The sequence below is a fragment of the Zootoca vivipara genome, chromosome 1 (assembly GCF_965207765.1).
Source record: "Zootoca vivipara chromosome 1, rZooViv2.hap1.1, whole genome shotgun sequence".
Classification (NCBI taxonomy): domain Eukaryota; kingdom Metazoa; phylum Chordata; class Lepidosauria; order Squamata; family Lacertidae; genus Zootoca; species Zootoca vivipara.
This window is the reverse complement of record NC_142582.1, coordinates 129,232,512-129,253,143: the sequence shown is the minus strand read 5'-3', so window position 1 is coordinate 129,253,143 and position 20,632 is coordinate 129,232,512. Positions and strand designations below refer to the sequence as shown.

General features: G+C 48.1%; 1 protein-coding gene and 1 long non-coding RNA gene across 4 annotated transcripts in view; one reads left to right on the top strand and one right to left on the bottom strand.

The window, feature by feature from the left end:
• Positions 1–2,798: 2,798 nt before the first annotated feature.
• Positions 2,799–7,755, bottom strand: LOC148687758 (uncharacterized). Its single transcript, XR_015951141.1, has 3 exons — positions 7,698–7,755; positions 5,737–5,906; positions 2,799–3,768 (listed from the first exon to the last, which is right to left on the bottom strand). It is a non-coding gene; the product is annotated as an uncharacterized LOC148687758 (long non-coding RNA).
• The window catches only part of ARMH4 (armadillo like helical domain containing 4), a 43,713-nt gene continuing 27,177 nt past the window's right edge, over positions 4,097–20,632 (top strand). The window contains exons 1-3 of one of the 3 annotated variants that reach the window (XM_035103176.3): positions 4,097–4,350; positions 10,629–11,961; positions 15,613–15,837. In XM_035103176.3, coding sequence (XP_034959067.2) covers positions 4,336–4,350; positions 10,629–11,961; positions 15,613–15,837 — 1,573 coding nt within the window. In that variant the 5' untranslated portion in view covers positions 4,097–4,335. Of the gene's footprint in view, positions 4,351–9,072; positions 9,205–9,256; positions 9,439–10,628; positions 11,962–15,612; positions 15,838–20,632 lie in introns of those variants that run through there. The other 2 variants (XM_088674566.1, XM_088674571.1) reach the window with 2 other exon arrangements.

The window sequence follows — 20,632 nt, the reverse complement described above, 5'->3', positions numbered from 1 at the left end:
GCCTTTTCTCTAAGCCAAAAAGTCCCAAATGATGATAGTTTTCCTCATAGGGCAGTTGTTCCATCCCTTTAGTCATCTTTTGTTCTTTGAACCGTCCTGAGACCTCCGGGTATAGGGTGGTATATAATCATCATCATCATCATCATTTAAAATTTTTTTTTTAAAGGGCGCATAATATGGTGGGCATCCGGGGGAAAATGACTTTGGCAACCACCTGCCACTGACCGCCAGGTGCTTTGACTATATGTTTTTTGGCATGATCCCTTGAACGTAATCCCTGCATAAGTTACGGACTCCCTGTGCCTTTTCACACAGCACATAGTTAAACTAGGCAATCTGCTACCTCCGGGGGATTTGACAAATGCAGGGAAGAAAAGGCTATCGGTGGTTACTACTTGCCATTTTGGCCATGTGCATCCTACATACAAGCTTCAGTATCAGTAGAGGAAATAAATGTAGTAGTTGCTGGGAAACAATGCATGAGGAATATTGCACTCACGTCCCCCTTGTGAGCTTTCCAAGAGGGATCTGGCTGCCCCTCTGTGGGAAAGGAGATGCTGAACAAGATGGACCAGTTTTGGGCACCATAGTTCTGGGCACCACAGTTCAAGAAGGATACTGACGAGCTGGAACGTGTCCAGAGCAGGGCAACCAAAATGGTCAAAGGCCTGGAAACGATGCCTTATGAGGAACGGCTTAGGGAGCTGGGTATGTTTAGCCAGGAGAAGAGAAGGTTAAGGGGTGATATGATAGCCATGTTCAAATATATGAAAGGATGTCATATGGAGGAGGGAGAAAGATTATTTTCTGCTGCTCCAGTGAGGCAGACATGGAGCAATGGATTCAAACTTCAAGAAAGACGATTCCACCTAAACATTAGGAAGAACTTCCTGACAGTAAGAGCTGTTCGTCAGTGGAATTTGCTGCCAAGGAGTGTGGTGGAGTCTCCTTCTTTGGAGGTCTTTAAGCAGAGGCTTGACAGGCATATGTCAAGAATGCTTTGATGGTGTTTCCTGCTTGGCAGGGGGTTGGACTGGATGGCCCTTGTGGTCTCTTCCAACTCTATGATTCTATGATTCAGTTTTGATCTCATCCCACAGCAGGGCTCTCCTTATGCACCATCTGATAATAGTTTCCTTTTGCATTAATTAATAGGCTGACCTCTTGGGGTGCCCTTGAGAACATCTCCTTGGGTTGGCTTTCCTTCTCCCTCCGTTCCGCTTGCTTATTTTTCTCATTGCTGTGCTTGTCTAATTTTGCAACTCGCTATGTAGGACAGGGAGAGGAAGGAAATAGCTCGGTACTGCAGGGAACCGACAGATGGTGGTTTAAATTTAAGTTGAGATGCTACCATGTGGTGTGACTTTTTCAATGGGTTCCCTCCACCCCCGAGATTTATTCTCTTTACTTCAGAGCACTTATTTGTTCCATTGATTTATGCACACTCTTAACAGACTCTCCAACAAACCCTGGTTAGCCCTGGAAGGCGCAAGGGTCTTTCTCTTCCAGGCTTCATTCCCAGAATTGCAACTTCCTCGTGTGACCTTGGGTAGTTCAGTGAGAGCGACTGGGTATTTCTTTTTACTCAGCAATTCTGCTTCCCAGGTTGTAACTGCTGACTTGATTCACACAAGTAAAATAGTTTCTACTTCCATCAGCACCGGAGAGATCAGGAGCGGAGCTGGGCTCTGTTCTTTTTGTGGTCAAACAAAAATGGAAATCTCAAGAACACCCACCTGCCATGCCACAAGGGGGTGGCCTGGGCAGAGCAGGTATAAATTGGCTTCTGCTTTGCTGCTTGTGATGTTCTTGTGGAAATCATTAAGAGAGAAAATCCAGGTGAGCTAAAGGAAAATTACATGCATATTGTTATGGAAGGATGGCGAAGGGCGAAAAGTTGGGTGAGGGCTGTAGCTTAAGTTTACCAGATTTTTTTCCAGTGAATCTGGGACACTTTGCAACTTCCTACTAAATAGATGGATTTTGCCAGGGAACTGATTTGTAAATCCGGGGACTGTCCCCAGGAAATGGGGACGTCTGGTAACCTTACTGTAGCTCACTGCAAGGAGGCATAAATTTCTGTTCTGACCTGTATTCATCACAATCAGCACAGTTTTCCGTTCTGCTGCAGTTTGGTTTCCATCAAATACTGCAGGCTTCCTCAGATGTTTTTGGCCTACAACTCCCATGATCCCTAGCTAGCAGGACCAGTGGTCGGGGATGATGGGAATTGTAGTCTCAAAACATCTGGAGGGCTGAAATACTGTGTTATATGTATTGCTACAGGTGGCGCTGTGGGTTAAACCACTGAGCCTAGGGCTTGCTGATCAGAAGGTCGGCGGTTCGAATCCCTGTGACGGGGTGAGCTCCCGTTGCTCGGTCCCAGCTCCTGCCAACCTAGCAGTTCAAAAGCACGTCAAAATGCAAGTAGATAAATAGGAACCGCTACAGCGGGAAGGTAAACGGCGTTTCCGTGTGCTGCTCTGGTTTGCCAGAAGCGGCTTTGTCATGCTGGCCACATGACCTGAAAGCTATACGCTGGCTCCCTCGGCCAATAATGCGAGATGAGCGCGCAACCCCAGAGTCGGTCACGACTGGACCTAATGGTCAGGGGTCCCTTTACCTTTACCTAAAGTTAAGTTATGCAGGTTACACAACTATTTATGTAACCAATGTAACTTACATTCATTACAATGTAATGGAAACTTCTAAACAATGTAAAAGAAAGTAATTGCATATATTCTGCACACTTAAATGGCTCAGGGTTGCAATACCTCAAGGACCAATTCTCCCTGTATAAACTGACCCAGATCTTGTGACCATCATCTGAGGCTCTTCTTCTACAGCCTTTTAAATGTGTGTTTGTGTGTGGGGGGGAGGGAGTTATTTTGTTTTTCTTTTGTTTTAACTATTTATTTTTAGCCCCTGTCATGTATTTTTACCTTATGAACCACTCTGAGATCTTCGGATGCAGGGCGGTATGTTGTTGTTTAGTCATTTAGTCGTGCCCGACTCTTCGTGACCCCATGGACCAGAGCACGCCAGGCACTCCTGTCTTGCACTGCCTCCCGCAGTTTGGTCAAACTCATGTTCGTAGCTTCGAGAACACTGTCCAACCATCTCATCCTCTGTCGTCCCCTTCTCCTAGTGCCCTCCATCTTTCCCAACATCAGGGTCTTTTCCAAGGATTCTTCTCTTCTCATGAGGTGGCCAAAGTATTGGAGCCTCAGCTTCACGATCTGTCCTTCCAGGGAGCACTCAGGGCTGATTTCCTTAAGAATGGATAGGTTTGATCTTCTAGGATCCCCTTCATGGATCAATGCCTTGTCGTGGCGAAGGGGCTTGAATAACTCAGAGAAGCTATGAGCTATGCCATGCAGGGCCACCCAAGATGGACAGGTCATAGTGGAGAGTTTTGACTAAACGTGATCCACCTGGAGAAGGAACTGGCAAGCCACTCCAGTATCCCTGCCAAGAAAACTCCATGGACAAAGACAACATGCAGGGCGGTATATAAATGTAATAAATATAACAACAGCAGCAACAACAATTTGGTTTAAAAAACAATGATCTGAGTGAAAACCAATCGCATTCACTTATTGAATTCTGTTCCTGACCACAGACGAACATGCAAACTGCTGCCGTTCCTGCTTCCTTTTCTCTCAGAATAATCCAGTGGTCCTTGCTCACTGGTAGAGCACATTCTTTGCACTGAGAAACTCTCAAGCTTGATCTCTCGGCAAGCGCACCTGGATGGAGGCTGCACACCTGTAATTCAGCGTGGGATGCATCAAATCCAGAAGGAAGCCATTGTTTCTGTTATTGTGGTTGTTGATTTGTCCACCCAGCGTCCTTCACCTGCGCTCTGCTCCCCCTTTAGATGCTGAACTTGGCACCTTCTACATGCCGAGCAGGTGCCCTACCTCTGAGCTATATGGACCCTCCCCTTTGCCACCCAAAAAGCGTTTTTGCTTTTTTAAAAAGTCTTGCTATTTATGATTCCACTGGACAAACCTGCTCGCACGAGGACCACCCTCTCATCCCCGCCCCCCTCCAACTCTTATAAGCAGAGCACTTGTCTGCGGCTGGTGGGCGGGTCGAAGGAGGGCCCCCATGGGTGGGTGGGAGTCTTGCTACTACCGCCTGGCCCAATCCCTGAGCCAGTGAGGAGGAGTGGTTGATGAATATGAACAGCAGCCTCTTTCTTCCCCTCCCTCTTCTCCTTTCCTCCTCCCAGTCTCTCCTGGCCATGAAGGCAGCAGCAGAGCAGCTGAGAGGAGGATGCTGAGGACCAGCCCAGAGACCTCTTCCTGAAGATGCTGCCTAGCTGAAAGGATGGCGGGCGCTCAGGTAAGGCAGGGCTGATACAGAGCTTGGCCTGTTTCCTGGCAACGAGGGAGGGGAAGTCTAGGGGTCCAAGGGAGGCCGAGAACTTGTCTGCAGAGAGACTTCTCCCAAGTCACTTTGGCCAGTTGAAGCTAAAGATCCCTAGACAAGGAGGGATGCCCGCACTGCCCTGGGCTTTTTCAGGGCTGGGGGTGCAAGGAGGCCTTGGTGGGAGGATGCAAAGGGTCCCCCCCCTTGCAAGCGTTGCATTCCACAAGAACAGCAGCGAAGATTGCTGCTGAGAGCTTCTTTGTGTACCGCTTCAGCAAATGGAGGCTTTCTGCCTCTGCCTGCCTTTTGTTTGGGGATTTGCTCCCCCCCATCTCTCCACCTCTCCCCCCACCTTTCCTCCCAAGTTTCTTGTGCAAAGATCGAATTTCCCCCCTCCAATTCACTGGCTTTGATTTCATTCATTTCTCTAGCTCTCCAGGCTTTGGAGCAAGTGCCTCGTTGTGGAATTCCAAGGTTTAAGCGATTGCAAGAAAGGGACCAAAAAAAAAAAAAAAGAGAGAGAGGCTAAGAATTGCAAGCCTTTCTTTCCTTTGAACTTTTTGTGTGTCGCAGAAATGTCTCTGAAGGTTACTGTCTGCTGCTATCCTTACAGCTCCTTCCCTTAAAAAGGAAAAATAATAATAATGATGATGATAATGATAATCATGTGTTTGGCATTTAATGTTCAGAACAGCCACAGGGAATTGATTTGTTTGGAGATGGAAGCGAGGTGGTGGGGGGTGAGGGAGGAGCGAAACTTCAGACCATTTGCCATTTGTCTGCTGTGCAGAGATGCTACACCCCGCTTTAAAAATAACATAAGGCGGCACTCTGGTGCAATGATATATAGCGTGAGGCACAAGCTGTGATCTTTGCAGATGGGGTGTTTTGGAGGAAGGGACGGTCATTTTCGTGCGTGTTTTAATTCATAAAAACCAACAGATCTGTGCCCCGGAAATTTAAGGGGCCATCTGTTTCCCCACAGAGAAATAGCTAAGTGGATTAGTGCTGTTTGCATGTATCCCTGTAGCAAATGGATCACCAGATTTTGGAGAAGGTTGGAGGAACAGGGAGGGGAGGCCTGCAAAGCTAGCCACAGATTCACGCTTTAAAAAAGCAATTTTTTTGGGGGGGGCACCTGTGCCCAGCCCCAAATCTGATGCCATCAGTGCTGGTGTTCTGCTGTGGCTAATGACAGGTTTGGTGAACATAAACTGCTAGCCATGTGTTGGTCCCAGGCCCATGCAGAAAAGGAAGGTTTTTTAGCTCCTGGTTTGTGCGTTCTTTTGGCTTAGCTGTGCAGCCCTGAAATACAGCCTTTCCTTCTCTCTCTCTCTAAAAAAAGCTGAAATTACATACCCTCCAACATCTTGAGTCCCAAAACCGGGGTGCATATCTTCCCGCCCGAGTCTCATGTGACCCGCCTGAGATCATGGAGCCCCAAAAATGCACTTTTGGGGGTTGTGTTTTCAGGTGCTCCAAAACATAAGATCGCAGCCCCGAAAGAGACCTTTTTTTCTGGGCGAGATCTAGGCACAAAATAACACAAAATAGCAGCACCCAAAATGGCCACCTTGTTTTCGTGCGAGAAAGCAGGATGCCCTGTTTCCCCCCACAACACTTGCAGGGTATGAAGTTAGTTTCATACAGTGGTACCTCGACTTACGAACGACTCGACAACCGAATTTTTCGACTTACGAATGGGGCAAATGGCCGCGCATGTACGAATGTCTCGACATCCGAAAGGAAACCGTGGCGGTTTTAGATAGAGATTTTTCGACTTACGAATTTTTAGATGTGGTTGCTTCGACTTACGAATTTTTCCGTTTCCAATGCATTCCTATGGGAAACCGCGTTTCCAATGGCGCTTTTCGACTTACGAATTTTTCGACCTACGAAGGCGCCTTTGGAACGGATTAAATTCGTAAGTCGAGGCACCACTGTACTTATTTATCACGCTAATTTCCTGCTTTTTCTCCAAGGTGTCTAAATTGTGGAGGTTTATGCCATATTATCTTCTCAGCAGCCCTGTGAAGCGGACTAGGCTGAACAGTAAGGCTGACTAGCAAAGTGGGCCCCATCTTCTCCATAAATTTAGAACACAACTTTAAACAGTCATGGCTCCCCCCCACCCACCCAAAGAATCATGGGAACTGTAGTTTGTTAAGGATGCTGAGAGTTGTTAGGAAGTTCCTTTGTTTCCCTCACACAGCTATGATTCCCAGAGCGGCTTCCCAGGGGACTCTGGGAATTGGAGCTCTGAGAGGGCAATGAAGGGATCTCCAAACAACACCCAATAACCTTAGCAAACTACAATTCCCAGGATTCTTTGGGGCAGGGGAAGCAAATGGGGCTTAATTTCCCCGATTTGCACTTGAGTGGGGAACCTGAGCCTGACTCCCCTTGTTCAAACTGAACAGGAATCTGAAGAGGTGAGGAACTTTTGTCAGCCTCAGGGTATCACAAGTTGGTAAATACAATACAGTGCCGTGCAGGGGAAAAAATAGTCTGGTAAGACTGCTGTCTGGAAGGATCAAAGAAAACATGAGGTTTATTGCTCTAGGAAATAAAGACATTTTAATGCAAAGGTTTCACCTGTGGCCAAGGCAGAGCAAAGAAGTTAACACTAGCACATGCTAGCTCATTCTGACACTGACTGACTTAGAGAAGAAGCAGGAGAAAGCTAGTAAAGGAAGGGATTTGCTTCACCAACAATTAGTAATGAAAAAAGGAGGAATCGGAGAGGAGGAATTCGGTGAGGAGGAGGAGGAGGAGGAGGTTTCCTTTTGGTCCTTGCCCCTCCACTGGTAGTTTATTACAAGTATTGTTGATTTACTCTGAAAGGAGGCAAAGTCCCCAAACACTCAGCCTCTCCGTGCCCTGAAAAAAACCAACAACCACAGCATTATTGTATTGCCTTGCTGTTGCAATGGTTTGACTCTCCGGGATTCAAAGAACCCCTCTTTTTGTGTGGTGAACCTTTTGCTTCCTGTGAGGGCGGGAGCAAAACTTCAAACCGTGTAATGATTCCTTTAAAAACAAACAAACAAGCAAACAAACAAACAAACAAACAAGCAACCTGGGGAGTCTGCAGTTTTAAAGTGAGAAGCAGTGTGTTTGTTTGTTTGTTTGTTTGTTTGTGTGCATGTGGAGCTGCTTAAACTCCCCCCCCCTGCCATTCATTTCTGGCCAAATAACTCCCCTCCCAATATAATTCCCTGCTGCTGGGTTCTAGCTGCTTATTCAACCTGTAACTGTGCAAGGGGAGTGGATATGTCCCAGGGAGGGAGAGGGAGATTCTGAGTATCAAAATAGCTTACCAGAAAGGGGTTAAGCACACTCAGCTCCTGCTATCCGCTCAGCTTTCCAAGGCTGCTTCTCAGTTTTAAAATGCCACCCCCTCCTGGAACATCACTATATTGGATTCCCTCCTTTGTCACCTGAGGTGGGCTGGGCCAGAAAGAGCTATACCATGTGGTTTGCGACCTGGACATTTGAATAGACCCCAGATCCCATCGCCATGCTTGCAGATTAGTCTTGCAGAGGAGCAACGGAGGGGTACAGATTTTCTTCAGGGAGCATTTACAGACACTCACTCTTTTCTGGCGCAGATTCGATCACGTTCTACAAATTCGGGTTGCACAATTATAGCTTATTGTTATATCAATCAATTGATATGAAATCTTGTTTCATATCAATACATTCTACCTCCATGGTTGGAGGCAGTGAAGGCAGATCATATATAGTTTAAATTTCTATTAATATTTGATTGGTTTTTAAAAATTATTATTATTAGTTCCATGTTTTTAGCTGTTCTTATTTTATTTGGCAGCTGCCTTGAGATGCTGTCAGGGGAGAAGGTGGGGTATAAATAAATATATGATAATAATAACATAACATAACATAACAACAAACACAATGCAACACAACACAACATGATAATAAACATTCATCTAGTAACTTAAAGGGCTTGTTTGTATGGTTCATTCTAGAACAGAATGGTACAGTCCTCTTCAGTCTGTAGAAATCTGATATGCAGGAGAAATTATCATTATTAACTTGCCTGTTTATAAGATTACTTACCTGCCATTCACCATAAGGTACCAGTAAGGGTTGCGAGAATATAATAGCACAACAGAAAACCGAATAAAACAGTTGACAGATTATTTTAAAAAATAAAACAATTCCCAACACAACAGCACAGTATAGGTTCAACAAAACAGAAAAAGGTAGGTGCCACAAAATTGCTGGTCTAAGGCAACAACTGAGTGTCTTGTGAAGTAGAAAAATCCCTTGCACGTAGAAAGCTAGCCTCTCCTGGAGAAGTGTCTTGGCCTGACCTTCTCCCTGATGTGCTAGTTTTCCACATGCAAGGAGATTTCCTATTTTTTCTTTTTATGGAGGAGATGCACCTTCTTAGTATGTTTGCAAATTCCTCCCACCCCTTTGCAAAGGAGCTGCCCTTGGATTAAGGGTGAAAGTATTGTAGCGAAGCATTGTTGGGAAGCTTTAATCGCTGCACCTACCAGTGACTGAGCCTGGCACCACAGGGTGCAACGTTGAGAGATGACAACTGCCAGCTCCTTGCAGTTCTCTCCATCAAGCCTGTCAACAGGGTGTCATGTTCCTTGAACTTTAGGGATGGAGGTGTTTGTGATGAGAAGAAGAAGAAGAAGAAGAAGAAGAAGAAGAAGAAGAAGAAGAAGAAGAAGAAGAAGAAGAAGAAGAAGAAGGGATTTGATATCCTGCTTTATCACTACCCGAAGGAGTCTCAAAGTGGCTAACAATCTCTTTTTCCTTCCTCCCCCACAACAAACACTCTGTGAGGTGAGTGAGGCTGAGAGACTTCAGAGAAGTGTGACTAGCCCAAGGTCACCCAGCAGCTGCATGTGGAGGAGCGGAGACGCGAACCCGGTTTACCAGATTACGAGTTGACCGCTCTTAACCACTACACCACACTGGCTCTGAGCAGAGCAAGCACCTGGTTCTGGCAAATGGCAGCCAAACCTTTATCCCACCTTCCAAATCTGCATCCTTTCAGTGGCATATCTGATCTGTAAGGTAAAGGTAAAGGGGACCCCTGACCATTAGGTCCAGTTGTGACCGACTCTGGGGTTGTGCGCTCATCTCGCATTATTGGCCGAGGGAGCCGGCGTATAGCTTCCAGGTCATGTGGCCAGCATGACAAAGCCGCTTCTGGCAAACCAGAGCAGCACATGGAAACGCCGTTTACCTTCCCACTGTAGCGGTTCCTATTTATCTACTTGCATTTTTTGACGTGCTTTTGAACTGCTAGGTTGGCAGGAGCTGGGACCAAGCAACGGGAGCTCACCCCGTCACAGGGTTTCGAACCACCGACCTTCTGATCAGCAAGCCCTAATGGGCCTTAAATATTTGGCCATGCTCAGCAGGGTTCTTGGAAGTTGGAGCCTGAAATGTGTGTCAATATAATCTTAGCAGTGGCATTTATTTTATTTCTAAGCAGCATCCAAAGCAGTAAAAAATATCAGTAAAAGCAGTTAAAAAACAAATATCTGAAACATTTTTTAAAAAATTAAAATCAAGCAAGAAGCTAAAAGCCAGATTAAAAACTCGTGGCAGCATTCTTTATGTCTGGGAAGGCAGCCTAAACAAAAATGTTTTTAGCAGGTCTCACACAGCCCCGCAGCTGATCAGTTTGTGCACAAGCTTCTCAAAAACTCGGCCCCAAACCATCTGATTTATAGCTAGCTAGCTAGCCTGTGTGGCTTGCCCAAGTGACTACTGTGCAGATCATTCATTAGCCACCCCCTCCCAATGCCTCACTTTCTCAAAACAATGTCCCACATCAAAGAAGGTACCCAGCACTATCACTTTACCTCCCCATTGATTAAGACATCAAAGGCTGTTCTCATGCCATCAAAGAACGTAACAGGAGATGATAAGGGAAAGCAACAAGAGGCAGGAGGGGTAACCATGTTACATCACTAGCTCCTCGAAATACAATTTATCTTCCAGATAGATTGCCCATACAGACTCCATGGGGCCTGATCCAGCAGACAGTTTAATTGAATGATAGAGGTGGAAGGGATCCCGAGGATCATCTAGTCCAACCCCTTGCAATGCAGGGATATGCAGTTGTCCCTTAACTGGGATCGAACCTGCAACCTTGGCATGATCAGCACCGTGTTCTTAAGTTCTCAGTTTAATTTGAAACCGCTCATTCACGAGCTTAACTGAACTGAGAGCTCTCTTTTGCTTCTCGCTTCCAGGTCTTGGTCCCCGGCACCATTTGCTCTCCTCGTTCCCCCGCACGACGCTCCGCCAGGATGGGCCCCCATCCGATGGGCTTTCCCGCCTGCCTCTCCATCTGCCTCTTCCTGCTCAGCTCCTGCAGTCCGCAATGCCTCGCTTTTTGGGAGGCGGAGGGGCGGCCCGCGAGACAACTACGTCAGGCCTTTCCAGAAGACCCCGGAAACGTGAGCGTCCCGGTTCCAGAAAGCCCCTTCAGCTCACCCGCGCAAGCAGCCAGCAGTGCGACTTCCGGAAGCCTCTACAAAGGCGCCACAGTTGAGCCAACCGGGGAGCCGCTAAACACTGCCACCACCATCAAAGCCACGCTGCCAACCAGCCTGGGTGCTCAAGGTCCTCCAGGGCGCCAGGGTTTGAGTGTTGACGCCACGGCTGCAACCCCAGCGGTGGGTGGCAGCGAGCAGCAGTTGGATCCCAGTGTTCCCAGTAAAGAACTGGGGAGCAGCGAGCAAAGCGAAGTCCTGCTCACCCCGGTTGTGACTGCTCCAGACCCGAATGCGAGGGCTGTTGGGCTCAGCACTACCGCAGGAGAGCTGGTGGAGGGTGGCGGGGGAGGAGACAGGCTCGGTTCAATGGTGGACGTTTTCGCGCCAGACGTCTTGGAAGGAGGCAGAAGCGCCACATGGCAACCGGCCACGGAAGAAGCGCACATTTCCGAAACGATAGCCAGCGGCCGCTCCGTGACTCCTTCCCCTCCAGTGGGTCAGTACGTTGATTCTGAGCAAGGGCCAGACAGAGACGCCCCCTCGGTTTTGAGAGGCACAGAGGGTCCTGCGAGACCTGCTTTGGCTCCGGCTGACGCCGCCTCGGGTTTGCAAGTGGGGATCTCCACGGAAAGGGAGCTCTTGGAAGGCGTTCCTGGTGCCGTGGCGACTGTCACACCACAAAGTGATGACTGGGATGATACAAAATTTGGGCCCGCCAGTCGGCTGAATGCTCTGAGACCCGTGACGGGGCTTTATCCCGCCGTGGGGGGAGAGGAAGAGGAAGACGATGTGAAGAAGGCCCTGCCGCCGCCGAGATTATCGGCAGCCGCGCCGAAAGGAAGTGAAAATGTTCAGACCGGGTTGGGCCTGGCGTCCGTGCCAAGCGGGGAGCCCACCTCGCCCTCTGCCAGCCTGGATCCTGCCCGTGTTGCTGGCCCGCCAGTGAAAGCTGCAGCCCCCTCTGGGAGTGCAGTGGAAAATGGAGAGCCTGTTGCCACTTCCCATTCCAGATCCCTTGCAGGGACCACCGCTACGACGGACGCGACCAAATCAGACGTCTTCCAAACCCCGAGAGATCTGTCAAGAGGTAAATAAATTCCTCCTTTTGCTTTCAGATTATTTGGTAAGCGTCCCTATCCCGCCTTCCCTCAAAGCTGCTCAATGGGGCATATACAATCCTGCCCCCTCCCCATTTTATCCTCACAGCAGCCCAGTGGGATGGGTTATGTTGAGCGGTGGTTACTGGCCCGAGGTTGCCCAGTGAGCTTCATGGCCAAGAGGGGAGATTGGAACCCTGGCCTTCCGGGTCCTTACCCAGCACTCTAACCATTACACCACACTCCTCCTACTCGGCAGTTCTTTTTTCAAGAAGGGCTTGGAATAAAGAGCTATTGACATGAGAGGACTTGGCCTACATTGCCATCAGGCAATGAGATTGCCTCCTTGGGATGCGGGTGGCGCTGTGGTCTAAACCACTGAGTCTCTTGAGCTGGCCGATCAGAAGGTTGGCGGTTCAAATCCCCGCGATGGGGTGAGCTCCCGTTGCTCTGCCCCAGCTCCTGCCAACCTAGCAGTTCGAAAGCATGACAGTGCAAGTAGATAAATAGGTCCCACTGCGGCGGGAAGGTAAACAGTGTTTTTGTGCGCTCTGGTTTCCGTCACAATGTCTTGCCCGTTGCCGCAGAAGCAGTTTAGTCCTGCTGGCCACATGACCCAGAGAGCTGTCTGTGGACAAACACCGGCTCCCTCAACCTGAAAGTGAGATGAACGCCGCAACTCCAAAGCGCCTTTGACTGGACTTAGCCATCCAGGGGTCCTTTACCTTTTTTTTTACCTACACTTTGTAACTCCCTGCCTGTTGATATCAGGGCCAGGTGTCTTCAGTGTGCCCTTTCCATGCCTGTTAACGATGTTGTTGTTTAGGAAGCCTGCCCAGGTTTTGAGAAAGCTGACATGTGATTTAATCTGTTTTTAGTCTATTGGAGTTTTAGCTTTAATATATATATATATATATATATATAATTCCGGTTGATTTTATTGTTCTATCTGTTTTGTAAACCGTTTTGAGGGTTTTTTTTTTTTTTTACAACCAAGTGGCATATAAATTTTATGAAATGAGCAAATAAATAAATAAATAAACCTTCCTTCCTCCGTGTCCCTTATCTGCCCAAAATGATCAGAAGAGATTTTATCTTCTTTGGGCCTCTTCCTTGATTCCATTCCCTGTTTGCTGGCCGAGGTCTGGCACCGGAGCCAAGAGTTTTGCTTTGGTGTCCCAGACTTCCTGTCTAGCTGGACTCTTTGGTTTTTGACCTGTATTATAACATGGTTACTGCCAGCATTTGCTCATTCATTGGCCCAGATTGCTCAATAGAGGGTGTGTTCACATTACTGCCTCCAAGGGGTAAGTTGCTGGGCTTTGGTTTTTTTTGGTGTGTTTCACAGCTCCTTTCTGCTCACATCAGCACAGCTTCATTAGTGTCGGATTCATTTCTGCGCGTGCCAGAGAATGTTGACAGGGCGGGGATGCCGTTTATCCCATTGAAAAGTGTCCACACCTTGGCTAGAGGTGAATTAGGCTCAAGGACTCCAATTGTTGTGAAGCTGGTTGGAGAAACAACCAATAGAGATGTATGCATTTTGGATAATGTCCTGTTGACACAGACTAAAAACCTAGCCCTGGAAATGCAGTGAGTGCTCAGTAAATGGTTGTGGTTTGACTGTCAGACTAAGACCTGGGAGACCAGGGTTCAAATCCCACCTCGGCCATGAAGCTCACTGGGTGACCTAAGGGCCAGCCCCTCACTCTCAGCCTAACCTACCTTGCAGGGTTTTTGTGATAATAAAAATGGGGAGGGGGGGAAAAGAAAATGATGCACGGCACCCTGAGCTACTTGGAGGAAAAGTGGAATATAAATGAAAAACTAAACTGACAAATAAATCTTAGCTTAGTTAGAGAGTGCAATCTGAACCATGTCTACTCAAAAGCCACTCCTGCTGAATTTGTTGAGGGTAGGATAAGTGGTGTTAGGTTTTCAGCCTACAGCTCCCAGGATTCCTGATGCAGGAAACAGAAGCTGGTCAATAGGATGGCTAGGGCATATATTTTGGTTCCCCTAAAGTTTCATTTGCCTGATTCCTGAAGAAGGGGCAGGGGAGCTTTTAAAAATTCTGGCAAGTTTGAATTTTTAGCCGGCTGCCACAATCAGATGCTGTTCTGGCAGGAGGAAGAGAACTTTTTTTTTTTTTTGACCTTCAGATTCTGCATTCTGGAGCAATTGCTGTCGCTGTGGAATTTTTCCTGCAGGCTGCACAGAACTTCTGCAGCCTCGATCCAGTGTTTTTCTGGCTATTTCTATGCCACTGCAGTCAGCTAGTTTGGGCAGGCCCAGGTTCTGGCGGCGGCCAGCTGCTTTGACGGAAATGTCCCCAAATGAATAATAATAATAAAAACACTGGAAAAGTGTCATTGCAGGAGGGGAGCCTCAGTCACGCTAGGCTCTGACGCAGCTGGCAATCGCTGCCATCTGTCTTGCTCTCGCTTTCCGGAGGGGAGTCCGGGTGATCAATGGAGACCATGTGGGTGTGAGGATATTGGAGCATAAAATGCACAGGTCCGGGAAAGGAAATGGCACAACCTGACTCGGCTACTGCTGCTTCTGCGGCAGGAGGAGTATTTCAGCCAACGCTTGCTGCAAGAATAAAAAGGGGGGAAATTCCTGCCAACTTCTTACACATGTTGTCTCCTGTACAATGTGCATAGGGGATAAATTTGAACCCCAAAGAACCCCACATTGAAGGCTCCATGCGGCTGGAGAGCACTCCCCAAGCTTCTTCTTCTTTGGCGATCCCTCGTAGGCGAGTAAGATTGTCTTCCATAAACACAGTTTTAGCAGTGAGTCCATAAGTGACTGTGGAGGCCAATTCTGGATCCATACGTCCTTCCACAGTGGGGACACGTCCTTCCACAGTGGGGACATAGGTTTCCGGGCGGGAGTTGCTCACAGTGAGGGTTTGCCAAGTGTGCCTTCCTCTTAGCGCGTTTCTCCCTTGCGTCCTGAGTTCGAGCATCTTCAAAGCCCATGACACCTTTGGTCAAGGCTGTTCTCCAACTGGAGCGCTCGCAGGCCAGTGTTTCCCAGTTGTCAGTGTTTATACTACATTTTTAAACATTTGCCTTGAGAGAGTGTTTATACCTCTTTTGTTGACCACCAGCATCATTACGCTTTCCATTTTTAAGTTCAGAATAGTTGCTTTGAAAGATGATGAACCTCTTTTGTTGACCACCAGCATTACGCTTTCCATTTTAAAATTCGGAAGAGGGTAGTTGCGCCCCAAGTATCACCTTCTGGAAATGTCTATCCAAGTAGGACCGGAAACCACTGCAAAGCCATGCCACCCACCCCTAGTTTGGACTGCTGCTCCAGAAGGGTACCATGGCCGATGGTATCGAAAGCTGCTGAGAGGTTGAGGAGAATTAACAGGGACCCATCATACAGGGCGAGCAAAGCAGTTTCGGTGCCAAAACCGGGCCTAAACCCTGATTGAAATGGACCTAGGAAATCAGATTCCTCCAAATACATTTTAAAAAGAATAAAAAAATGAATGAATGAATGAATGAATGAATGAATGAATGAATGAATAAGGGTGCTCTAAATGCATTTGGCTTTCCCTAAATGGGTTTGTCCCGTAACAGATATTTTATCTTCTTCTGTGTTTCCCACCCCACCCCCGCCAGGGATTACTCCTGGGGCAGCAACATCCTTCCACGAAGCGGATGCCGTGCTTCTTCCAGCTGTGACACAAGGCGACTTTAGCACCCAGCAAGCCACAGGGCCAGAGAGGGTGATGGAGGGAGAAACACCGACAGTTTTCAGAATCTCCCAGCTGCCAGAAGACTCTGTGGCTGCTGCTTCCCCCCTTGCCACCCATTTGCCTGCTCTTAAAACACCGGATGCAAAAGGTTGGTAGGCTTTTCTATCGTTCTTCTTGGCCATGACTCCATAATAATCATATTACTTTTATTATTTATACCCTGCCCATCTGGCTGGGTTGCCCCAGCCACTCTGGGCAGCTTCCAATACATGCAAAAACATGATAAACCAGCAAACCAGCAAACCAAAAAAACCACTTCTTGATACATGGTACAGCTCACAACTTCTGTTATAAGAAAAATACTGTTCACTTTCCCTTATGGGGTATCTAAGAGCCCGTATAGAGTCCTTATGTAGGTTCTCTATCGGTAGGAGAAAATAACAGAGGCCAACCAGAGAATATTGAGAAGCAAAGCAGCTAGCAAGCCTGATCTTTATTAAACTGTTACAACAGGGTCCCCCGCTCACCCCATGCAGGGAGGGAGGAGAGGAACTCAGAACAATGGTGCGCAAGCTTTTATATAGACATTTGAAATTTGCCTACCTTGGAGCTCAAGCGCCCTCCAAAACACCATACATACATCACAGAAAGAGGTGGTCTCCAGCAGAAATTTGAGTGTGTTGCTTCTCTCCTGCCTGCCAGGGTACCTAATAATGCCTTATTGTCTGAATGCCTTTTCCGGGTAGCCTGGCCATTCCTTGGAGATGGTAAATACTTAGTTCCTGAATCTCTTGCTCACATTGATAATGTGCTCAGCTTAACAGATACTTGTCAGACTGTATTTACAGGGAGGTGCAAGCCCTTGCAGTCCAAGGAAAATTGGAAAGCTTTTCCCATTTCCTTCCTCCTTGCAGAGAAATATTTGAGGTCAATTTGGGAAAGTCAAAATGGCTTCAGGATTGTTCTCCTGTACTATTTCAGAAACATGGTTTGTATACTTATGTATGTGTTTGCTTTGTGCATTTGAACATTTATTTTTTATATATACAAGACCTTAGCATTCCTATAACACTTGCATGCAGAATCTCCCAGGCCTGACCGCTGACCTTTCCAGGTGAAAAAAAAGATCTCGGGTAGAATCATAGAATCGTAGAGTTGGAAGAGACCACAAGGGCCATCCAGTCCAACCCCCTGCCAAGCAGGAAACACCATCAAAGCATTCTTGACATATGCCTGTCAAGCCTCTGCTTAAAGACCTCCAAAGAAGGAGGCTCCACCACACTCCTTGGTAGCAAATCCCACTGCCGAACAGCTCTTACTGTCAGGAAGTTCTTTCTAATGTTTAGGTGGAATCTTCTTTCTTGTAGTTTGAATCCATTGCTCCATGTCCGCTTCTCTGGGTAGGAGGTGTGATGGCTGCCTCTCTGCCTGACCGAATCCCTGGAGTGCTGCTAGCAGTCAGCTTGAACCAGGGCCGGGGAACCTCAGGCTTGCAAGTCATGTGTGGCCCTCCAGACCTCTGTGTGGCCCTCAAAACACTTCCCAGGCCACGGACTTCCTTCGTGCTTCTGCTTAACTAAATGTGCCCCCCCAGCTGGGATCATGCCTCCTGCGTCCCTGGAAGGAAGATAGAGATGTTCTGTGCCAAAGGAAGAAGCCTCTGGCCTTTGCCTGGCTGGAATGTAGCCTGCAGTGCAAAGGTCAGAGTCGCACCCAGTGCTTTGCTTTGCTCCTGAGGTTCCAGTGACGTTGCACATCAGGGAATGTGGGTTTAGGGCTGGGCAAGGCTCCCCACCCCAAGGAATGTATGAGGGATGGGCTGTAGCTCAGAGCTAGAGCATCTGCTTCGCATGCCAAAAGTCCCTGGCATCTCCAGGGAGGGCTGGGAATGTCTCCTGTCTGAAAGCCCTGAATAGCCACTGCCAGTCAGTGTAGACAATATTGAGTTATAATAATATTAATAATAATTTATTACCAGTATCTATACCCATAGCTGCTAAGTCTCCCGTTTTCCCCGGGAAATCCCCGTTTTTCTAGCTGTTCCTAGCTGGAAAAAACGGATTTTTTTTGTTTTTTCCTGGTTTATTCTGGCGTGGCGGCCATTTTGGAACTGGGCGGAGCATGCTCAGAAGTGACTTTTGATTCTGCTTTGCCCAGTTCCAAAATGGCGGCAGCGCTACTTGTGGCCTGCTATTTCCGCCCGGTCCCTTATTTCTCTGACAGCAACTTGGCAGGTATGTATACCCTGCCCATCTGGCTGGGTTTCCCCAGCCACTCTGGGCAGCTCCCAACAGAATATTAAAAACATAATAAAACATCAAACATTAAAAACTTCCCTAAACAGGGCTGCCTTCAAATGTTTTGTAAAAGTCAGTTAGTTGTTTATTTCTGTGACATCTGGTGGGAGAGCGTTCCACAGGGCAGGCGCCACTACTGAGAAGGCCCTCTGCCTGGTTCCCTGGAACCTCACTTACTGCAGGGAGGGAACCGCCAGAAGGCCCTCGGAGCTGGACCTCAGTGTTTGGGTTGAACGATGGGGGTGGAGATGCTCCTTCAGGTATACTGGGGCGAGGCTGCTTAGGGCTTTAAAGGTCAGCACCAACACTTTGAACTGTGCTCGGAAACGTACTGGGAGCCAATGTAGATCTTTCAAGACCGGTGTTATGTGGTCTCGGCGGCCGCTCCCAGTCACCAGTCTAGCTGCCGCATTCTGGATTAGTTGTCGTTTCCGGGTCACCTTCGAAGGTAGCCCCACGTAGAGCGCATTGCAGTAGTCCAAGCGGGAGATAACTAGAGCATGCACCACTCTGGCAAGACAGTCTGCAGGCAGGTAGGGTCTCAGCCTGCGTTAGCAGGCCTTCCATGCATGCTGAAAGACTTCAGTTCATTCGGCCTTCCTTCTTTGGTTCTGTATAGCAATTAGGATGCCTCCAACTCTGATTCTATGGCCAAACAAACAAACAAACAGCAACAATATTAGGAAGAACCTTCTGACAATAAGAGTTTTTCGACAGTGGGCCAGACTTCCTTTGGGAGGTCACCTGTCATGGATGCTCTAGTTGAGATTCCTGCATTGTAGGGGGTTGGACTAGATGAGCCTTGGGGGTCTCTTCCAACTCTATGATCCTGTGCAAGAGGTAGTTTCCTACCTCTGCCAGTAATCAATATTCCGTCCCCACCACCGAGCATGCTCAGTTCTTGTCGGGCTGTTTTGAGGGGGTTCCTCCCTTCACTCTTTTAGGGTGTTTCTCCTAAAGATTCTGTGGTACTTCTGCAAGTCTAGAGGTCCCCGCCACCTGCTGATAACTGCGTCTTGTGAGTGCGTGGCACAGTGAGCCAGATCCTTACATTCTGCGCCCCTCGTGTGCTACCTTTGACAGCTGCCAATCATCTTAGCATCCCGACGATGTCATGTGAACCATTTCCCTTCCCCTGTGCAGTTTGAGATCCAGTGATGTGGGCAAAAGCACAGCCCGTTGCAACTGCCAACTCATTTTATGCGCTGGCAGAAGTCCTGGACCCTGCAGGAACAGCTCTGCACACCTGACATCATATAGGATGTCATGCATAGGGCCAAACTGGGTGTCTGGTGCACCGGATTAGGCCCAAGGGCCAGAGTTCCTCCGCCACTGATATAGGATATAGTCCTTCTATTCTCAGCTCCGGCTTCCATCTGCATGTTTCCAAGCTGTAAAGGCAGAGGATCCCATTGAGTGCTGAGCTCGCAGGCCAGCCCAGCGCCTTCCCCAGAGGTTTGGTTCGCTTTGCCTCGCGGTGGACGAAAACAGAACACTTTGGAGAGGGAAAATTTAAAAAAAAACCAAGAGGAGCATCTTTCTTACCGCACTGCTAAAATATTAAAGGAGATGCATTTATAATTAAGCTTGCTGGAAGCAAACTAATTGCGTGGGGACCCTGACGGTAATCTGACCGTGATGGGCCCTTGGTGTGGCTCAGACCGGCTCCTTGGGATCACCAAAAAGAAGACTTTGAAGGTATTTACACACACACACACACACACTGTTTACCCAGGGTTTGCAAGTGAAAATTGCATGTAATTCCTGGTGCTTTGACCCCACTTTAGAGATAAACGTTTTGGCTCATTCCATGTTCTTTTGGCAGATCTGGTGTATTTTAAAACACTTTGAATTGTAGCCTACTATGCAAAGGTAAGAAGGGACCCAGGTGGCACTGTGGTTAAACCACTGAGCCTAGGGCTTGCTGATCAGAAGGTCAGCGGTTCGAATCCCTGTGACGGGGTGAGCTCCCGTTGCTTGGTCCCAGCTCCTGCCAACCTAGCAGTTCGAAAGCACGTCAAAATGCAAATAGATAAATAGGAACCGCTACAGCGGGAAGGTAAACGACGTTTCCGTGTGCTGCTCTGGTTTGCCAGAAGCGGCTTTGTCATGCTGGCCACATGACCTGGAAGCTATACGCCGGCTCCCTCGGCTAATAATGTGAGATGAGCGCGCAACCCCAGAGTCGGTCACGACTGGACCTAATGGTCAGGGGTCCCTTTACCTTTTTTAGAAGCATAGAATGGCAGAGTCGGAAGGGACCCCAACCCCCTGCAATGCAGGAATCTCAACTAGATCATCCATGGCAGGTAGCCACCCAACCTCTACTTCAAAACCTCCAAGGAAGGAGAATCCACCACCTCCTGAGGGAGACCGTTCCACTGTCAAACAGCTCTTCCTGATGCTTAGTCAGAATCTTCTGTCTTGTAACTTGAATCCATTGGTTTGGATCCTACCCTCCAGAACAGGAGAAAACAAGCATGCTCCCTTGAGATATTTGAAGATGGCTCTCTTATATCTTCTCAGTCTCCTCTTCTCCAGGCAAAACATTCCCAGCACCTTCAGCCATTCCTCAAAAGGCTTGGTTTCCAGACCCTCTTGGTTGCCCTCCTCTGCACACTTTCCAGCTTGTCAACCTCCTCCTTA